This window comes from Schistocerca americana, chromosome 3, assembly GCF_021461395.2.
Source record: "Schistocerca americana isolate TAMUIC-IGC-003095 chromosome 3, iqSchAmer2.1, whole genome shotgun sequence".
NCBI classification, from domain to species: Eukaryota; Metazoa; Arthropoda; class Insecta; order Orthoptera; family Acrididae; genus Schistocerca; species Schistocerca americana.
This window is the reverse complement of record NC_060121.1, coordinates 705,652,320-705,673,522: the sequence shown is the minus strand read 5'-3', so window position 1 is coordinate 705,673,522 and position 21,203 is coordinate 705,652,320. Positions and strand designations below refer to the sequence as shown.

The 21,203-nt window shown below is 44.2% G+C and overlaps 1 protein-coding gene across 1 annotated transcript in view; it reads left to right on the top strand.

The window, feature by feature from the left end:
* LOC124606925 (dual oxidase maturation factor 2-like) overlaps positions 1 to 21,203 on the top strand; it is a 713,401-nt gene that overhangs the window by 277,272 nt on the left and 414,926 nt on the right. Inside the window, exon 3 of the mRNA XM_047139039.1 lies at positions 18,640 to 18,697. Within this exon, the coding sequence (XP_046994995.1) occupies positions 18,640 to 18,697 (58 nt within the window). The remainder of the gene's footprint in view (positions 1 to 18,639; positions 18,698 to 21,203) is intronic.

Sequence of the window (21,203 nt, the reverse complement as noted above, 5' to 3'; positions counted from 1 at the left end):
GAAGCACAACAATTCATATTTCAGCAGGATGGAGCGCCACCACATTGGCACTTATCTGTCCGTAACTACCTGAACGTCAACTACCCGAGGCGATGGATCGGCCGCCAGGCAGCCCGTGACAGAGCACTTCATCACTGGCCTCCAAGAAGCCCTGATCTTACCCCCTGCTATTTTTTCTTATGGGGGTATGTTAAGGATATGGTGTTTCGGCCACCTCTCCCAGCCACCATTGATGATTTGAAACGAGGAATAACAGCAGCTATCCAAACTGTTACGCCTGATATGCTACAGAGAGTGTGGAACGAGTTGGAGTATCGGGTTGATATTGCTCGTGTGTCTGGAGGGGGCCATATTGAACATCTCTGAACTTGTTTTTGAGTGAAAAAAAACCTTTTTAAATACTCTTTGTAATGATGTATAACAGAAGGTTATATTATGTTTCTTTCATTAAATACACATTTTTAAAGTTGTGGTATTCTTTTTGAATCACCCTGTATAATACTTAACGATATTTCATTAGTACAAATTCTGTTCAGCACATGAGTTGACAGTGAAATGCAGTAACGGTGTAAGTAGTTTAAGACTTCAAGTATCTGTTCAGGCAAGCGCAGATGGTTACCATCTGCAAATATAACTCGGTTCTCTTCGTTTTGATTCCTCAGGATAAGGTCCAAATTCATTACCGACGGGTTAGTGCTGCAACTACTTCTCAAAAATGGGGTTTGAGGTGAACATGCTCTTCATTTATTCGGTACGATATCAGATGATTGTTATAAAGGCTGTCCTATTAATCTTGATCACCCCAAATGAGTCTTTGTACTGAAGCAAAATGAAAAAAAGTGCATCACGCAAATATTGTTTAGCCACCAGGTGGAGATTAATTAGCACGACTGCCTGTCTTGTGACAATATTCTTTACGAAGACATAAACAGCAGTAGGTCTTTTTTTTAAAAAAGCATAGCATATTTTTTATTATTTATTTGTTAATCCACTTCCTCCCCTGAAGACCTGTGAAAAAACTTACCACAGCATATCATTCACATAAACGACGTAATTAAAAACGTAACACAGAACTGTCATGCTAACGTAATTCCCCCACTTGGTGGAGCTGACAGCAGACAAATGGAAACACAAGGAAAATGTCATACTGTTCATTAAGTTAAGCGTGTTTAGCTAAAGGTTTGTGTGACTGCAATGTACACGAACGAAGGTAAGTAGAAATTCTGCTCGCCTACGGAGAACGTAAGTTTCCAGAACAGTAATTGAATTAACATTTTTTGGTTTACAACTCTGGTACATTTAGTACAGTAGTATAGCCCTTTTAAATGATATGTTGTCTACGATAAAGGCAGTTCGTGATTTAAAACGGTGTAGTCACTACTTCACTTTTATTGTGATTGAATGTTGGCGTGATGCTTTTCAGGCAGAGGAAGCTCTACGGAGAATGATATCCTGACAAGAACCTACATTGTCTATGGATGTTTTCTCGTCTCGTGACGCTTCAAGAAACGTGAAGTTTTAACAAAAAGCATAAAACTCACAAAGACGAAGCAGCCGAAATTAATGTTCTCGTTTCTGTTGCAATAAATCCATACTTGAGCATATGAAAGTTTGAACAGGAAAGATAACTATTTGATAGTGACAGGGCAATATTTGATTTACTTATAGAATTCTTGTAATTAGTTGTATGGCTACCGACATTTAATTCACAAGCCTGTTACTTTTATCAAACCTAACGTACTGAAGTTCATTTAAATGTTGTCTAAGACTATTCTATTGCAGTTGATTAAATTTTTGTTGTATGGACCTGTTCAAGTTCCTATAGAGAATTGAGAAAAAAAAGGATTAAGGAAACAGATCTTCTTTGATGGCAGTTTTTGTTTGTTGGACAAGCTGCTCGGTATCTCTTAGAGCTGAAAACTGTCAAGATGGCTGCCGTAGAAATCTTCATGCTTCACACCGCTGCAGCTGGTATTTCTTGCGAAGTTGGAACTTGAAAAAACATTCAACGGAGCTCTTCAGACAGGCTGGAGACTACAATGCAATGTGGCGCTCTCCATCGAGTAATGATCACTGGTCTGCGTAAGGAGAAAATTTATATTTGATGTAACGACTTTAACGGCGAAAATTCTTCCATATATTTAGCCGAACCGCAAGCAGGCTCGAACCAACTATCATTCATCATTGATTCCACTCTCTAAACTACGTCTATCTGCAGCGTTAATCATCTCAGTAGGCTTTGTGGAAGAAAAGTATTGTACCTCGCTAAATACGAGGGTTGGAACTTAAATAGTGTCAATTATTTATTCACAACCGATACAAAAGAGTTACACGATTGCACCTGTTACTGTCCTTCAAAGTAGTCACCAGCGTTGTGTAGAACCCGTTGCCAGCGATGTGGAAGAAGTAGTATACCGTTAGCAGAGCCTGTCCTGTTGATGGTGTCGCCACTTCTTTCGAAAAGCTGGTCGCAGGTGATGCTCCAAAAACGAACAGTAATACTGTGCATTGACGGTCTGCCGTGGAGGAACGTAATGCGTTAGGATAACACCATCACAGTCGTACTCGAGAATCACCATACCTTTCACCATACTGGGACTCTGACGCACTTTCGACTTTCGCTACGACCCATAATGACGCTTTCGTTGGATTGGCGTTTCAATTGTGGCTCGTACGATGTGGCCCATGTCTCATCCAGTGTTACGATAAAGCGTAGCCGGCTGCGGTGGCCGAGCGGTTCTATGCGCTTCAGTCGGGAACCGCGCGACTGCTATGGTCGCAGGTTCGAATCCTACCTCGGGCATGGATGTGTGTGATGTCCTTAGGTTAGTTAGGTTTAAGTAGTTCAAAGTTCTAGAGGTCCCATAGTGCTCAGAGCCATTTGAACCATTTGATACGGCGTAAGGAAGTGTCTCCTTAGCGCTCATAGCGCTCCAAGTGCGTTACATTAGACCGCCCGCTCATAAGTGACTGTGTTTTTCTCGATTGTGCGCATGCCGGTGACGTGGGACGGACGAGTCCATTTGTTCGGAGATAAGGTAGGTATGTCAACAACGTGTGTTATCGGCGACAATAGCAGATTCCATTGCATAGTCTCCACAGCAGTGTTGCCACTATTGAAGTTCCAGCCTACGTATCTAGAATTTATAAACAGAAAAACGTTTGCTTGCTAACTGAACACTTTTACACGTATAGAACGCCGTAGCCCGTCCAGATAAAAATAAATTAGTAACTAATCTTCTCTTTACACACAATGATTCAGAGATAACCTAGCATCCTTGAGTAACGCAACACTCGTAAGAGTTTATAATCGTTATTGTTGCTTGCTACTAACTCACAGTAGGAAAACAAGTTCATTTACAATTGTTGACTGAAAGACGTCGTAAATAATATTTAAATAAATTGTCTGTCAAGTCTGCGACCTATATTAAATATTAATACTGTTTCATGTCAATACGTTTTAATTTATGACAAATGAATACACGCACATAGCGTCATTGCACTTGAACCATTATATGGAGTTTGGCATTATTAAAACCAGTATACATCTCATTCTAATACATTTCTTACATCTTTATTACGTTCTCTATAGATCAATAATATATCTACCTTTTCTTATTTGGCGTACATTGTACTCACGCAAACCTTCAACTGAAAACGTTTGACTGATTTATCGGTGTGCATTTTCCTTGTGTTTCCATTTTTTAACTACCAGATGCAGAAAGTGGACGACTTACGCTACTCTGGGTACCTAGCTTATGTGCTAGTACAGGGGACTAAGAGTCAAAGTTGTATTACGTTTTTGAAACGTCATGTTTACATGAATGGTACATTGCGATACATTCTGGAATAGTTATTGAGCTGTGGGAGCGGATTACCGAATAAAAAGTAAGGGTATAGAATGCTATTGAAAAAAGACGCAGGGCTGTCGATATATTTCTAGTGAATAGAGTTACAAGATGGGCGATCGTGCTGATTATTGCCGTCATGGCAGCTACATATCTGCTTGATACAATTTTTATTTGGCTCATGGATATAAAGTTATTTTGGGACGTCAAGATAAATGGGACGCCCTGCATAAATGATATTGATCAGAACTAGAGGGAACAATTGTAGAAACACATATATGGAAACAGTTTCTCGCTGAGATATTGGCCATCTAATTGTGTCTCAAACGGTTATTGGTTGAATTATTTTGTTATCCAAAACGGTTATTGTTTGTATTACTTTATTATTCTCGTCAACGGTAAATAAAATGCAAAATGCCAGCTGTGATTTCGGCCCTCCCACGCTTGGAATCTATTGGCAGAAATGTGGTCTGGTATGATAGTTATCAGGAGAAAGAAAACTGGCGTTCTACGTATCGGAGCGTGGAATGTTAGATCCCTTAATCGGGCAGGTAGGTTAGAAAATTTAAAAAGGGAAAGGGATAGGTTAAAGTTTGATATAGTGGGAATTAGTGCAGTTCGGTGGCAGGAGGAACAAGACTTTTGCTCACGCGAATACGGGATCATAAATACAAAATCAAATAGGGGTAATGCAGGAGTAGCTATAATAATTAATAGGAAAATAGAAGTGCGGGTCAGCTACTACAAACAGCGTAGTGGCTCAAATGATTCAAATGGCTCTGAGCACTGTGGGACTTAACATCTATGGTCATCAGTCCCCTAGAACTTAGAACTACTTAAACCTAACTAACCTAAGGACATCACACAACACCCAGCCATCACGAGGCAGAGAAAATCCCTGACCCCGCCGGGAATCGAACCCGGGAACCCGGGCGTGGGAAGCGAGAACGCTACCGCACGACCACGAGATGCGGGCAAAACAGCATAGTGAACGCATTATTGTGGCCAAGATAGACACGAAGCCCACGCCTACTACAGTAGTACAAGTTTATATGCCAACTAGCTCTGCAGATGACGAAGAAATTGAAGGAATGTAAGATGAAATCAAAGAAATTATTCAGATAGTGAAGAGAGACGAAAATTTAATAGTAATGGTAGTAGGAAAAGGGAGAGAAGGAAACATAGTAGGTGAATATCGATTGGGGCTAAGAAATGAAAGAGGAAGCCGCTTGGTAGAATTTTGCACAGAGCACAACTTAATCATAGCTAACGCTTGGTTCAAGAATCATGAAAGAAGGTTGTATACATGGAGGAACCCTGGAGATACTGACAGGTTTCAGAGAGATTATATGATGGTAAGACAGAGATTTAGGAACCATGTTTTAAATTATAAGACATTTCCAGGGGCAGATGTGGACTCTGACCACAATCTATTGGTTATGAACTGTAGATTAAAAGTGAAGAAACTGCAAACAGGTGGAAATTTAAGGAGATGGGACCTGGATAAACTGACTATACCAGAGGTTACACAGAGCTTCAGGGAGACCATAACGGAACAATTGACAGGAATGGGGGAAAGAAATACAGTAGACGAAGAATGGGTAGCTTTGAGGGATGAAGTAGTGAAAGCAGCAGAGGATCAAGTAGGTAAAAAGACAAGGGCTAGTAAACTCCTTGGGTAACAGAAGAAATATTGAATTTAATTGATGAAAGGAGAAAATATAAAAATGCAGTAAATGAAGCAGGCAAAAAGGAATACAAACGTCTAAAAGATGAGATTGACAGGAAGTGCAAAATGGCTAAGCAGGGGTGGCTAGAGGACAAATATAAGGATGTAGAGGCTTATCTCACTAGAGGTAAGATAGATACTGCCTACAGGAAAATTAAAGAGACCTTTGGAGAAAAGAGAACCACTTGTATGGATATCAAGAGCTCAGATGGAAACCCAGCTCTAAGCATAGAAGGGAAAGCAGAAAGGTGGAAGGAGTATATAGAGGGTCTATACAAGGGCGATGTACTTGAGGGCAATATTATGGAAATGGAAGAGGATGTAGATGAAGATGAAATGGGAGATATAATACTGCGTGAAGAGTTTGACAGAGCACTGAAAGACCTGAGTCGAAACAAGACCCCGGGAGTAGACAACATTCCATTAGAACTACTGACAGCCTTGGGAGAGCCAGTCCTGACGAAAGTCTACCATCTGGTGAGCAAGGTGTATGAGACAGGCGAAATACCCTCAGACTTCAAGAAGAATATAATAATTCCAATCCCAAAGAAAGTAGGAGCTGACAGATGTGAAAATTACCGAACAATCAGTTTAATAAGCCACAGCTGCAAAATACTAACGCGAATTCTTTACAGACGAATGGAAAAACTAGTAGAAGCCGACCTCGGGGAAGATCAGTTTGAATTCCGTAGAAATATTGGAACGCGTGAGGTAATACTGACCTTACGACTTATCTTAGAAGCTAGATTTAGGAAAGGCAAACCTACATTTCTAGCATTTGTAGACTTAGAGAAAGCGTTTGACAATGTTGACTGGAATACTCTCTTTCAAATTCTGTAGGTGGCAGGGGTAAAATACAGGGAGCGAAAGGCTATTTACAATTTGTACAGAAACCAGATGGCAGTCATGAGTCGAGGGGTATGAAAGGGAAGCAGTGGTTGGGAAGGGAGTGAGACAGGGTTGTAGCCTATCCCCGATGTTATTCAATCTTTATATTGAGCAAGCAGTGAAGGAAACAAAAGAAAAATTCGGACTAGGTGCTAAAATCCATGGAGAAGAAATAAAAACTTTGAGGTTCGTCTATGACATTGTAATTCTGTCAGAGACAGCAAAGGACTTGGAAGAGCAGTTGAACGTAATGGATAGTGTTTTGAAAGGAGGATATAATATGAACATCAACAAAAGCAAAACGAGGATAATGGAATGTAGTCGAATTAAGTCGAGTGATGCTGAGGGAATTAGATTAGGAAATGATACACTTAAAGTAGTAAAGGAGTTTTGCTATTTAGGGATCAAAATAACTGATGATGGTCGAAGTAGAGAGGATATAAAATGCAGACTGGCAATGGCAAGGAAAGCGTTTCTGAAGAAGAGAAATTTGTTAATATCGAATATAGATTTAAGTGTCAGGAAGTCATTTCTGAAAGTATTTGTATGGAGTGTGGCCATGTATGGAAGTGAAACATGGACGATAAATAGTTTGGACAAGAAGAGAATAGAAGCTTTCGAAATGTGGTGCTATAGAAGAATGCTGAAGATTAGATGGGTAGATTACATAACTAATGAGCAGGTATCGAATAGGATTGGGGAGAAGTTTGTGGCACAACTTGACTAGAAGAAGGGATCGGTTGGTAGGACATGTTTTGAGGCATCAAGGGATCACCAATTTAGTACTGGAGGACAGCGTGGAAGGTAAAAATCGCAGAGGGAGACTAAGAGATGAATACACTAACCAGATTCAGAAGGATGTAGGTTGCAGTAGGTACTGGGAGATGAAGAAGCTTGCACAGGATAGAGTAGCATGGAGAGCAGCATCTAACCAGTCTCAGGACTGAAGACCACAACAACAACAACAACAACAACAACATGATGGTGTTGTGGCCTGAGAGATACCACATACTATAAGACATGTGGTATATACGTGCTCACGCAGTGCAGTGATTTTGAGGCCAAAAATAAAAACCATTTTCTGCTTTATTAAGTTTTACGCAAGTTCGATACAAGACAAATTATCTATCCAAAGCAGTTTCCGAGTGGACAGATACTACGACGGCGTACTGAAAAGTAATGCTCCCGGATTTTTAAGTGAAAACACTTAAAGCTTCTTCAATAAAACAAGTGCTATTAACATTCTACATCTTTGTGGTTCACGTGTACGTATTTATTTATTACCATAGTCACCCTGCCGACGAACATATTTCTCGCAACGAAATATCAGTTTGTTGATGTAGAATGTTTGAGTTTGCTGGCGGGGCCGTAGTCTTACCTCTGCTTCCACCGCTTCTTCAGTGTCAAAGTGAAGTCATCGAAGGTGTTATAATTAAGTTCTGGAAACATGTGAATAACAGATGGAGCCAAGTGGCGAGTGTGTGGAGGATGATCGATGGCAATGAACCCAAGACGTCGGATTGCTTCCAGATGTCGCAGCGCTCGTGTGTAGTCTGGTATTGCCGTGCTGAAAAAGAGGGTTTTCCATGTGTGGATGAACACTTCGAATTCGAAACTCGATTACAGCACTCTGTTTCTCACGCACCGACGTAGTGGCGTTACACACTGCCGTTGTTACACGTTACGATTCGGAGCTCTCTTGCGGCGGAGGATTGTAAACTGCGTCAGCGGAGCGGAAAGTCTGCCGAATAATATGTGTGGCATGTAATCCTTCAACCGATATTGAGGAAGGAATAAAAAATTCGGAGGCACTTCTCTTCAGTATGCCATCGTACATATAAACCCGTTTTCACTCTTTCCAATACAAATGTGACTAAGACGGTGTGCACGAACCTTTGAAAACCATAGTTATGCTAGCGATTGTGACCAACTCGTCGACATCTGCCAGAGAAAACTAAGAGTCCGTCAAGACGTCTTCGTATCTGAGAAATAGTAGGGATTATGATTTTAGACGTTTACGCGCTTGTACTAGAAAGACGGGAGGTGGTGTTGGAACGGGTGTGGGTGAGGTTTGTCCGCAGCTCCCAGACATGTATACCAACGTGTAAAAGTAATGAACGGGATATCAGCAGCAAAATACCCGTGATAAGGTTTTGGATACGAGCCAAGGTAGGGAATGATCTTGCCAGTCTCCAGAATTCAGCGTGATTCAGTTCTTACGAGGTACAAATATTACGAACTTCACATCGAAAACACGCATTGGTTTGAACCTGCATGGAGTTTATGGCTGACTAGCTTATGTGATCGGTGATGATGATACAAATATTGAAAAAAGAAAGTGAAGCATAAAGTTAGACCCCACAACCTCAAATTACCGTTATGTACGCTTTACGCTGCGCCAACCGCTTCCCGAAAACCACGCTGGCATTAATGACTGACACTTTGCCCGACTCATGCCTAAAATGCTACTTTTCCTAAACGCGTGGCCATTTGGACCTTCTGCTCCTGTCACTTTCACTTCTGGCCAAGGTCCACATATATATCATAAATTAGGACGAAATTGGCGGTCGCCGTATTACTCGCATATGTTACCACCGAGGCGAATAGATTACGTCCCTTTATTGTCAGACGGGAGAGGAAGGTTTCTCTGGCAGAAACGTGCTACCCTCTTCAACTGCTTGTCTGCGACAAAATTTACAGGCTAGAAGCGGACGTAAATAACGGCGCCGGTTTCGTGAGCGGTGGCCGGTTCCGCAGTGGGGTAACCGCTGAGCGGTGGGCAGCCGTGACTGTCGGCTTGAGGCGTGCGGCGAACCGCAGACGGCCGCCGGCGGCCGGTGAGAGCTGTACTGCGCGCCACCTCGTGTCGCGATCCTTCCCGTGCCTGCGCGGGGCGCCGCGGTCGCCGCATTGTAGCTGACGGCGCGCGGCGTCCTGCGTCGCTCACAGCCGTGCTGACCAGCCCGCGAGGCCAGGGGAAAGCACACGAGGCGCCGATTTGCCTCCGGCGCCTGTCCGCTGAAGCTCCGAGCGCTTTGGCTACAAAGACACGCTCCGATAAGCTGCGCAGCTTATCGCGTGTGATGTCGCACTCGTACAGCGAACCGCTCTGTATCAACTTGTGGCGACGCAGTTCCTTCCATTCATACGTCGTTTATGTAAATCCCATCACGAATGGAAAGCTTTAATAGTGTACACTACTGGCCATTAAAATTGCTACACCAAGAAGAAATGCAGATGGTAAACGGATATTCATTGGACAAATATATTATACTAGAACTGACATGTGATTACATTTTCACGCAATTTGGGCGCATATATCCTGAGAAATCAGTACCCAGAACAACCACCACCACGCCCTAGATACGCCTGGGCACTGAGTCAAACAGAGCTTGGATGGCGTGTACAGGTACAGCTGCCCATGCATCTTCAACACGATACCACAGTTCATCAAGAGTAGTGACTGGCGTATTGTGACGCGCCAGTTGCTCGGCCACCATTGACCAGACGTTTACAATTGGTGAGAGATCTGAAGAATGTGCTGGCCAGGGCAGCAGTTGAACATTTTCCGTATCCAGAAAGGCCCGTACAGGACATGCAACATGCGGTCGTGCATTATCTTGCTCAAATGTAGGGTTTCACAGGGATCGAATGAAGGGTAGAGCCACGCGTCGTAACACATTTGAAATGTAACGTCCACTGTTCAAAGAGCCGTCAATGCGAACAAGAGGTGACCGAGACGTGTAACCAATGGCACCCCATACCATCACGCTGGGTGATACGCCAGTATGGCGATGACGAATACACGCTTCCAATGTGCGTTCACCGCGATGTCGCCAAACACGGAAGCGACCATCATGATGCTGTAAACAGAACCTGGATTCATCCGAAAAATGGCGTTTTGCCATTCGTGCACTCAGGTTTGTCGTTGAGTACACCATCGCAGTCGCTCCTGTCTGTGATGCAGCGTCAAGGGTAACCGCAGCCACGGTTTCCGAGCTGATAGTCCATGCTGCTGAAAACGTCGTCGAAATGTTCGTGCAGATGGTTGTTGTCTTGCAAACGTCCCCATCTGTTGACTCAGCGATCGAGACGTAGCTGCAAGATCCGTTACGGCTATGCGGATAAGATGCCTGTCATCTCGACTGCTAGTGATACACGGCCGTTGGGATCCATCACGGCGTTCCGTATTACCCTCCTGAACCCACCGATTCCATATTCTGCTAACGGTCATTGGATCTCGACCAACGCGAGCAGCAATGTCGCGAAACTATAAACCGCAATCGCAATTGGCTACAATCCGACCTTTATCAAAGTCGGAAAGATGATGGTACGCATTTATCCTCCTTACACGAGGCATCACAACAACGTTTCACCAGGCAACGCCTGTCAACTGCTGTTTGTGTATGAGAAATCGGTTGGAAACGTTTACTCATGTCAGCACGTTGTAGGCGTCGCCACTGGCGCCAACCTTGTGTGAATGCTCTGAAAAGCTAATCATTTGCACACCACAGCATCTTCTTCCTGTCGGTTAAATTTCGCGTCTGTAGCACGTCATCTTCGTGGTGTAGCAATTTTAATGGCCACTAGCGTAAAACATTGCGAAGTTCAAAATGGTTCAAACGGCTCTAAGCACTATGGGACTTAGCATCTGAGGTCATCAGTCCCCTAGACTTAGAAATACTTAAACCTAACTAGCCTAAGGACATCACACACATCCATGCCCGAGGCAGGATTCGAACCTGCGGCGATAGCGGCAGCGCGGTTCCGAACTGAAGCGCCTAGAAACCGCTGGGCCACAGCGGCCGGCACTACGAAGTATCCGGACCCGTAGTCGCAATGCGGAAAAGGAGCGTTTTACCTGACATCCAAAGGAGCATGATCATTCGTTCAGAATCTTGGTTGCGAAATTATCTAATGTTAATGACGCGTTTCACCCTGTGTGTAAACGTAGCTGGATACCTAACCAATCCGTCATAAAGCCTTATAAAATGGAAAACAGACGCAACAGTACCTGGATACGTTTTTATGACGGATGGGTTACATATCCAGTTATTGTTACATCCACTTTCCATTTTATCTGGCTTTATGACGGATGGGTTACGTATCTAGCTACTTTTACACAATATGATGATACTAAACGTGTCAATGATATTAAATAATTTAGCAACCAAGACTGTGCGAGGTGCTGGGGTGGAGAAGAGTTTGTACCTCTTGAATTCAGACGGATCTTGAATGAGAACGAGACATGCACCCGGCCCCCTCCATATGTACCAGCTGATTAATTATGCGCACAAAGGTAACGGAAGGAAATGATGGTGGACCCTGCTAGTTGGTAAAATCAGGAGTGCACACTCTCAATAATTTAATAAAAATCGTAATCCACTCAAAAAAGAGAACTTTATCATGATAATTAACAGGAAATGGGATTCTGCCTATATCTACGAAATGATAATCGGATTAAATATCACAATGAGATTTATTATATATCAGAAAGTAAATGCACATGATTGTCAACACACACAGTAGGTTAAGGTATAGGGTATACTGAAATATTATGAGAATAAGAGCTGGCTCGAGAATAAGGGGCTCCTACTCTCTGTCATGCAATAGACTGACGATAATTACTGGAGGTCCTGATGAATCAAATATTAATCTCCCGACTATATAGCAGTATTGCAATTAGTAGTGAGAGCTCAAATGGGATCACATGGAGAAACAAGGAAGGTGGGCTTGTATCAAAGTGAACGCGCGTGCAGCTGAGGGATTCAGTATAAAATTGATAAGGTCCTACAATGACAGAGCTGCAAAATACTGTTCCAGTACTGAAATCTGCAGCACGTCTTCGGTAGGCAGCGTCCTGATGATTTAGGCGCCGACTTCTGCCGTGCAGCAACTCTGTGTCAACCCCTGGCCGCGAAGGCTGTCCGAGAATTGTAAGTTCTTCCGAAAACCATCGACTAAGTTGCAAGACCGTCCGATTCAGAGGAAGATCAGATCCCGAAACCTCTGCCCGCGGAACGCAAGAGCGAAGCCAACATTACTCTACCGCCTACTCTCCTCGAAAACCGCGTATCATCATGCAGTGCTGATTCCAAAATACCCCCACACTGTCTCTCAACATCATTCACGCCGATAGCCACCGGTCCTTCCAATTTCGAGCAGGATTTTATGACGTCAACTAGTCTCAGTTTAATTTGACCAATCATGCCTCCGCTGTTCAGCTGAGGCCACTGAACTTGCCGTTTGACCGGCTACGAAAACAATCTACCTAGACGACCGGCAATCCGGTGACAGACAGTCTCACCTAGCAGGGCACAGTCCACAAGTATACTCAGAATCAAGAGGACGATGCAGCCAGTTGGTGCCAGGAATCTTCGTTCCGGACGCGCCGGAACGGTGAACACACAAACTGCGTCGACGCTCAAATGTCTCGCAGGTCGTTTCGCCCTGCATACAATAGACAAAACTCGACTGGCGTCAGTCGTTCCGCCAGGCGTTTAAGCCTGTTGTACGAACAAAAATGTTCAAATGTGCGTGAAATCTTATGGGACTTAACTGCTAAGGTCATCAGTCCCTAAGCTTACACACTACTTAACCTAAAGTATCCTAAGGACAGCCGGCCGGGGTGGCCGAGCGGTTGTAGGCGTTACAGTCTGGAACCGCGCGACCGCTACGGTCGCAGGTTCGAATCCTGCCTCGGGCATGCATGTGCGTGATGTCCTTAGGTTAGTTAGGTTTAAGTAGTTCTAAGTTCTAGGAGTCTGATGACCTCCATAGTTAAGTCCCATAGTGCTCAGAGCTATTTGAACCATTTTTTATCCTAAGGACAAACACACACACACACCCATGCCCGAGGGAGGACTCGAACCTCCGCCGGAACCAGCCGCCCAGTCCATGACTGCAGTGCCCAAGACCGCTCGGCTAATCGCACGCGGCTATTGTAGGAACCCCACAGAATTCAGGGAAGTGCAGCCCCCAACCGGAAATGCAGTGTGCCGCGTCCTCCGATGCTCGCCTTGCACAGGCCACCCAGGGAAGTAAAACAACATGTTTATGAATCAAGTGAAAAGTATTTTTTGAGCTCTCAGTACAAATACTCTCATTACAATAACCTTATTCGGTCTGTTACTACCGTGCAATGACATAGAACATTAATAAAATTGACGAAAATGAGAGGATACATGCAAAAGAGGGCATGGAACCTCTCAAATGTTTTTATTTTGGAATAATTCGTAACTGGTTGCTGTAGTACCCTGCCACAATGGAATGGAATAATTTTTACATGATCATTATCTCTCGAGGTAAGGCTGGAAGCATTTCCGAAACGACAGTGGTTGAAGAATACTGTGGCAACTGTGGTGCACTGCGGGCATTAGATCACGAGGGTGAACGGCGGCTGCGGAAATGTGTATGGAGGAACAGACACGCAACTGTTGAGCAGCTGGCAGCCCAGATGTAGTAACGGGCTACCAACACTGTCTCCTCAACACCTGTGTATGAATTTCCATAGCAGGTGCCTGATTTATGCACCCATGCTGAATGCTGTTCGTCGGCGACGAAGGTTGGAATTTGCACGCCAATATTGCAACTGGAAACCCACTGAGTGGAAACAGGTGACCTTTTCAGATGAATCACGTTTTATGCTCCATCGTAGAGATGGCTGTTGGCATGTGCAGCCCTGCATCAATCATCACAAAGGTCCAGGGCGGAGGAAAAAAATGGTTGAAATGGCTCTGAGCACTACGGGATTTAACATCTGATGTCATCAGTCCCTTAGAATTTAGAACTACTTAAACCTAACACATCCATGCCCGAGGCAGGATTCGAACCTGCGACCGTAGCGGTCGCGCGGTTCCAGACTGAAGCGCCTAGAACCGCTCGACCACTGTGGCCGGCCCAGGCCGGAGGAGGGAGCGCTATGATCTGGGCAATGTTTTCATAGCATTCCCTGGGTGATCTGGTCATTTTGGAAAGCACAGTCGATCACCACATCTATCCTTGGAGACCATGTACTCTGCTACACTCAGTGTGTATTTCCTCGTTACGACGACGTCTGCCAGGACAATGCAACGTGAGACATAACTCGCAGTGTTCGTACGACTTTCGAAGAGCACCAGGATAAGTTTACCATACTCCCTGGCCATCAAACTTTCCGGGTTTAAACCCAATCGGGAATCCTTGGGACCACTTCGATCGGGCTTTTAGCGCCATGGATCCTCAATCGGGAAGCCTAACGCAGCTGGCCACGGTTCTGGAGTTGCTACCTACCAAGATCTCATTGACACTGTTCCTGCACGTCCGCACCCGCTGCAAAAGATGGCTATATAGCCCTTTGGCGGACGACTGGATCGTGAAGAAGTGTTTAGAAATTACACCTATCAGCAGTATTAGCAAGTAATTATCATTTATATACTACAGTCGAGCTTAACAGGAGTGTTTAATTATTTTGCATATAGCTGCATCACTGAAAGTTAATTTCACGATTCTTACAAATTAATATGTATGCCGCAAAATTAGTCTACTGACTCCTCCCTCACCACCAGAAACTATGCTGGAACGTTCTCAGATGACGTTGTTGAACTACACTCATGCTCATAAATTAAGGATACTGCTGATACATGGTGAAACAACGCTCTGGTGGGTGGTTTGCGGGTTTAAATAACCTCGGAGTATGACGATGCGGTGCATTTGTCTTGCAGTCGTCACATGGTGGCGCTGGCAGCAGTCCACATACGCAGATGTGTGTTGGTGCATGTCAGAGTATGGTGCAGCGAGTAAGTGTGCAGACGTTTTCAGACGTGTTAATGGTGACTGTGTGTTAAAAATGGCTCAACGAACACGTATTGATGACGTTATGAGGGGTACAATACTAGGGCGATTGGAGGCTGGTCAAACACAGCAGGTCGTAGCACAGACCCTCCGTGTGCCACAAAGTATGGACTCAATATTATGGCAACGATTCCAGCAGACAGGAGACGTGTCCAGGCGCTACAGTACGGGACGTCCACAATGTACAACATTACAAGAAGACCGATATCTGACCATCAGTGCCCGCAGACGGCCACGCAAAACTGCAGCTAGCCTTGCTCGGGGCCTTACCGCAGCCACTGGAACAGTTGTCTCGAGACACAAAGTATACAGAAGACTGAACTGACATGGTTTATTCGCCCGGAGACGTGCAAGGTGCATTCCCCTGCCCCTGGTCACAGGAGAGCCCATAAAGCCTGGTGTCAAGAACACAGTACATTGTCATTGGAACAGTGGTTCCAGGTTATGTTCACGGACGAGTCCAAGTATAGTCTGAATAGTGATTCTCGCTGGATTTTCATCTGGAGTGAACCACGTACCAGATACCAACCCCCTTAATGTCCTTGAAAGGGACTTGTATGGTGGTCGTGGTTTGATGGTGTGGGATGGGATTATGATTGGTACACGTACACCCCTGCATGTCTTTGACAGAGGAACTTTAACAGGTCAGGTGTATCGGGACGTCATCTTGCACCAGTATGTCCGCCTTTTCAGGGGTGCAGAGGGTCCTACGTTCCTCCTGATGGATGATAACGCACGGCCCCACCGAGCTGCCACGATGGAGGTGTACCTTGAAACAGAAGATACCAGGCGAATGGTGTGGCCTCCTGTTCTCCAGACCTAAACCCCATCGAGCACGTCTGGGATGCCCTCGGTCGACGTACCACTGCACGTGCTCAAACCCCTAAGACACTTCAGGATCTCCAACAGACACTGGTGCAAGAATGGGAGGCTATACCCCAGCAGCTGCTCGTCCACCTGATCCAGAGTATGCCCACCCGTTGTGCGGCTTGTGTACGTGTGCTTGGTGATCATATCCCATATTGATGTCGGGGTACATGCGCAGGAAACAGTGGCGTTTTGTAGCACATGTGTTTCGGGACGGTTTTCTTAACTTATCGCCAATACCGTGGAATTACTGATCTTTGTCGTGTGTGTTCCCTATGTGCCTATGCTATTAGCGCCTGTTTTGTGTAGTGCCACGTTGTGTGGCACCACATTCTGCAATTATCCTTAATTTATGATCACGAATGTACTTGGTGAACAGTCTGTTTTTCAGCGCCACATTCACGACTTGAACAAGTTACGTTCTTCCACTTCTACAGAAACTCGGCACACTTGCTAGTGTTGGTCCTTATTTGTCATGAACCGGGTAAATCTTGCATGTCAGTTCAAAGATAGATGGCTTGTTCGATATGCACGCCATGTTAAGTCTTTCCATCGTAAAAATAATCGGCCATAGTGAAAGTCGTCGTCAACTAACACTCTTGCAGCTTCCAGGGGTGGACGACGAGAGCGAGGCCTTCCTTCACTAATGATTGTAATATTTTTGTGGAGAGGAAGTTTAGGATTTTTCTGTAGTTTCTTTGTACTCCCGTACTGTGCACTTTCCTGCCGCAGAGGTGGAGGTGGTATTTGGCTAAGTATGGGTAGGCAGGTCTGATTGTACCAGCTGTAAGATGCATGGTTTGGTTGAGCTGTGCGTCAACGAATCTCGTGTATATACCGTTCTTCTAAGCTGGGTAGCAATACTCCGCAACGGGGCAGGCCAATCCCATAGTTGAAGTACGGTATGCCATGTATCCCCATGGTCTGCCATAGAGTTCCAGGAGACTGTAATTTCGATTTTCGATTTTGGTGGCTGTTCTTAATGGACGTTGTTCGGAACTGGGCGTTGAATTAAGCGTGAGCACTAGATATTTCTGGTTTCTATTATGTCTGAGTTGTATTCCTTCAAAGTAGACTGTGAGCTCCTTGTTTGCCAACTTGTTGTTCAGGGGAAATGTTGAGACTTCTGTCTTAGCGGCACTTCACTGCGGCCTCCACCTGCCGAAATACCTGTCAATAATTGATAAATCATTGGTCAATACAGAGTCGGTAACTTCAAGATCTCTACGTCTCATTGCGACTGCTCAATTACCAGCATACCCAAACATTTCCTGGTGTGATTTGAACCATACCTGATATGTACAAACTGAACAGGAGAGGGGTTGCTTCGTCTGTGAACTCATGTTGTTGCCCATTCGTTCTTGGAAACATTTGTTTGAGCATTTGATTGATGATATTGCCGATATTTGGGATTGGGGTGACTTGTAGAAGTTTCAGTATGACGTCTTGCTTCCAGGCGGCATCATATGCAACTTTGGAAAGAAAGCTGATGCTTTCTAGCTACGCTGTGCGGCTCCTTACTGTCAACTACACAGTGATCAATATTTACATGAATATAATACTATTTAAAAACAATAACAACACCAACAATGACACTATTTAAGGGTTAAAGGTTACAAATTCTGTAACAATGGCTACTTTATGTTTTACATTACTGATGCGTATTTTCAATGCGAGACTGCTCATCATTCGTAATTTATAGTTAAGACGATATGTCTTCAAATTATTGTGGACTTTTTTTTATAAAGTTTCTCAGAGTCTTGCCTTACGTCACCGAGAGAGATGGCGCAGTAGTTAACACAAGACACCGGACCTGCATTCCAGATGACGGAGTTTCAAACCGTCGTGCAGTCATCCGCACTTCCGGTCGATTCCCTAAAGAGCTTATGGGAATTGCCGCGACGTTCGCTTTGAAAATTAAGGGGTCGATATCTTCCTCCAGCCTTTTGTAATTCGAGCTTGAGTTCCTTGACGACATCATCGTTGACGGGATTTTGTACGCTAATCTTTCTCCCTTCCTTTTATCGTATATCTGCAGGCTGCCTTTTGAAGACCTTCAAAGCAAGATAAAGCACTCTAAACTCGAAACTATCGCGGAAGACAACGTGGTTATAATAGTTTTTATGTAACACATTTCGTTTTACAAGCGCCGCACGGAGTGGCCGCGCGGTTTCAGGCGTCATGTCACGGATTAAGCGGTACCTCTCACCGGAGGTTCGAGTCCTCCCTAGGTCATGGGTGCGTGTGTTTTCTTAGCATAAGTTAGTTTAAGTAGTATGTAAGTCTAGGAACCGATGACCTAGCAATTTGGTCCCTTTGGAATTCACACACGACATTCGTTTTATAAGCCCTTAAAGTGTTACTACACCGAAGGTATCCCACTTTTCTCTCTGTTCACAATTACACCCACAAGTAATGTAGTTTCCATGGCCTGTATTCAGATATATAACACGTATTTTTTTCTGTTTCTTCCAGAGATTCACCACTTTCACCAGCGTGACGCTCAGTCTGTTCGTCGGGACTGTCATCCTAGGTGAGTCGTTTGGTTATTAATTTGTTAGTGATTATGTGTACAGACTGAAGGAAACAACAGTAAATAGTTATCAATCTATATAAATACTAAAAACGTAAATGGTCGCTTGTTCAAAATCTTAAATCTCTGACAGTTCTTCGCCGATTGCTTTGAAATTTTGACAGAACGCTGAATTCGAACACGTGCGCTGTTTCATATACATTCTGCAGCCATTATATGTCACTTTTTTAATATTTGAATATATATGTAATATATAAATGGAAATGTTGTTACCAAAAATCCCGAAAGTTATTGACTGGTATGTCCCACATTTTCATACGTTAGTCTAATGACAATATGGACGGACATAGGCTACATATTTTAATGTGTATAGAATAGAAATATCTATGTATTATATAATAGATTACGTCGCAAGCAAAACTCTCGAAAAGTTCTTGACCGTTTTACTTCACATTTTTGCACTTTGCTCTAATTAACATTCAGCCAGACCAGTTTAATGTCGTGAAGATTACGAAACGGGTTGTTAACCAAAATAATTTACAAGAGCATCCAAGCGATTATTAGTCAGGAATGCACAGTTTTTCTATTAAAATTGACTGGGGGAAAGATAATGCTGTGTTGTGCTCTGCTTTGAAAGCGCGCAGTTTTTTTCGCATTCATTTTTTAACTATGGTACCATGTCACGGAGAACAGGAAGGAGGAGACGGACAGAGAGGAGAGGGAGGTTGTGGGAACAGAAGGAGAGGGGCGAAGAGGAGGAGGAGACAGATGGGAATCAGAAGCAGATTAGGACGTATACCTAATTTCCATACACATTTAGCAATTGCGAGTATTGCTGGGTTCGCATAGCTGTACATAGAGAGGAGGAAGGAGGAGATAGAAAGATGGGGGGGGGGGGGGGCGGAGCGGGACATGGACAAAGAGAAGGGGAGGAGATTGGCGAAGAGAGGGGGGGGGGGAAGGAGATCCACAGAGAGAGACAGAGAGAGAGAGAGAGAGAGAGAGGGATTAGGAGATGATCACAGAGAGGGAGAGTAGATTAGAACGTATATTCATTTAGCCAGAGTGAGCCACAGCGGCGCGTGACCGGTTACAGCTAGTAAGGGAAGCAAATTTTCTATATGAGTCTGCAATCATTGTGGAGCTTTGTGAATCTGGACGTCTAGAGCACTTAATATGCTTCTTTATTTACAACGACGTTTCGGCTCCTACCATCATAAGACCAAAATTTAGACCTTATAAAACGAAGTTCTGTTTAAGCTGCAACAGAACCTTCGCGTAAGCGGTGCGTCTGCTTGGTTATTCACAAAACAGTAAATAAACCCGCATCTTACTAAAAGGTCGCTTATTGAGAAAACTTTGATTACGTAGTGGCACTTTAAGAGACTGGTGGCTCGAGGCGGATGGGTGGGGCTGAGGTGGCGGTATATTCGACGAGAAAGCAAGTTTTAGTTGCCGCTGGGAATGCAGTAAATTCAAAGTTCAATTTCTTACGAGCCACACACACCATGAACAATCGTATTGCAATAATGTGTCCGACATGTAATTTGCATCTTATTTGTGTTTCTTATCTGTGAATCTATGAAGCCGTAACAGTTTTGTGTGTGTGTGTCTTTTTTTTCTACTGTTCTACATATTTCTTCGAAATGCAGACGTAAATCACATTATGTTAAATATGAGAGGAAGACTTAAGATAACGTGCTCCGTAGCGGGCTAAGAAATCCTTTAGTACCTTTAGTAGTTCCTCAGTTGGCGTCACGACTCTGAGCGTAAACCGTTCCAGTCGTCCCATGAAGGATATAATGCAGAAAAGTTGAGTTAGGTTTAATACTCTTTTAAATCTCTTTACCTTTTGATTTTCGTAAGTCAATTTTATTTTCTGACAGCCATCGTATGTAATGAAGGTAATGAACGAAACACGATCAGTATAGAACAGCTTCTGTCCCTTGTACAGTTAATAATCTGTAAATAAACTCTACTCTGAGTGCTATATAAATGTTAATTTAGCACTCAGCGAACAAAAAGGCGGAATTGTAAGAAGCTCTCGCGGCTCACCGACAGGTTTGCCGTGAATAGGGGCGAGTGTCAACTGTAGAAGCAACATTAACAGCTGACAAATGTCCAGGTGACGATTACAATTCAAAAGATAATAACATGGTTGTACCTCAAGGCAGTCAGATCTATGCTGCGGAAAAGAAGTCTCGAAACGCTTTGTCGTAGATACGGTGGGCGAACGACTTAAGGAGACCTGTGTGTGTGTGTGTGTGTGTGTGTGTGTGTGTGTGTGTGCCTTTTTGTGTGGGAGGGCTAAGCGTTATTTAGCACCCGGCGTTCCGCACCAATTGAGAACTGCGACAAAGCCATGTGAGGCACGGCGACTCGGTGAGTGTGTGGACACCGTCTGCCGTGCCGTGTGAGTCGTAGCGTCCACAGACGACGGATCGGCCGAATGCTGAAACTGTCATTTGCGGCACAGAATTGGGAATAGTGCGCGCCGGTCACGCGC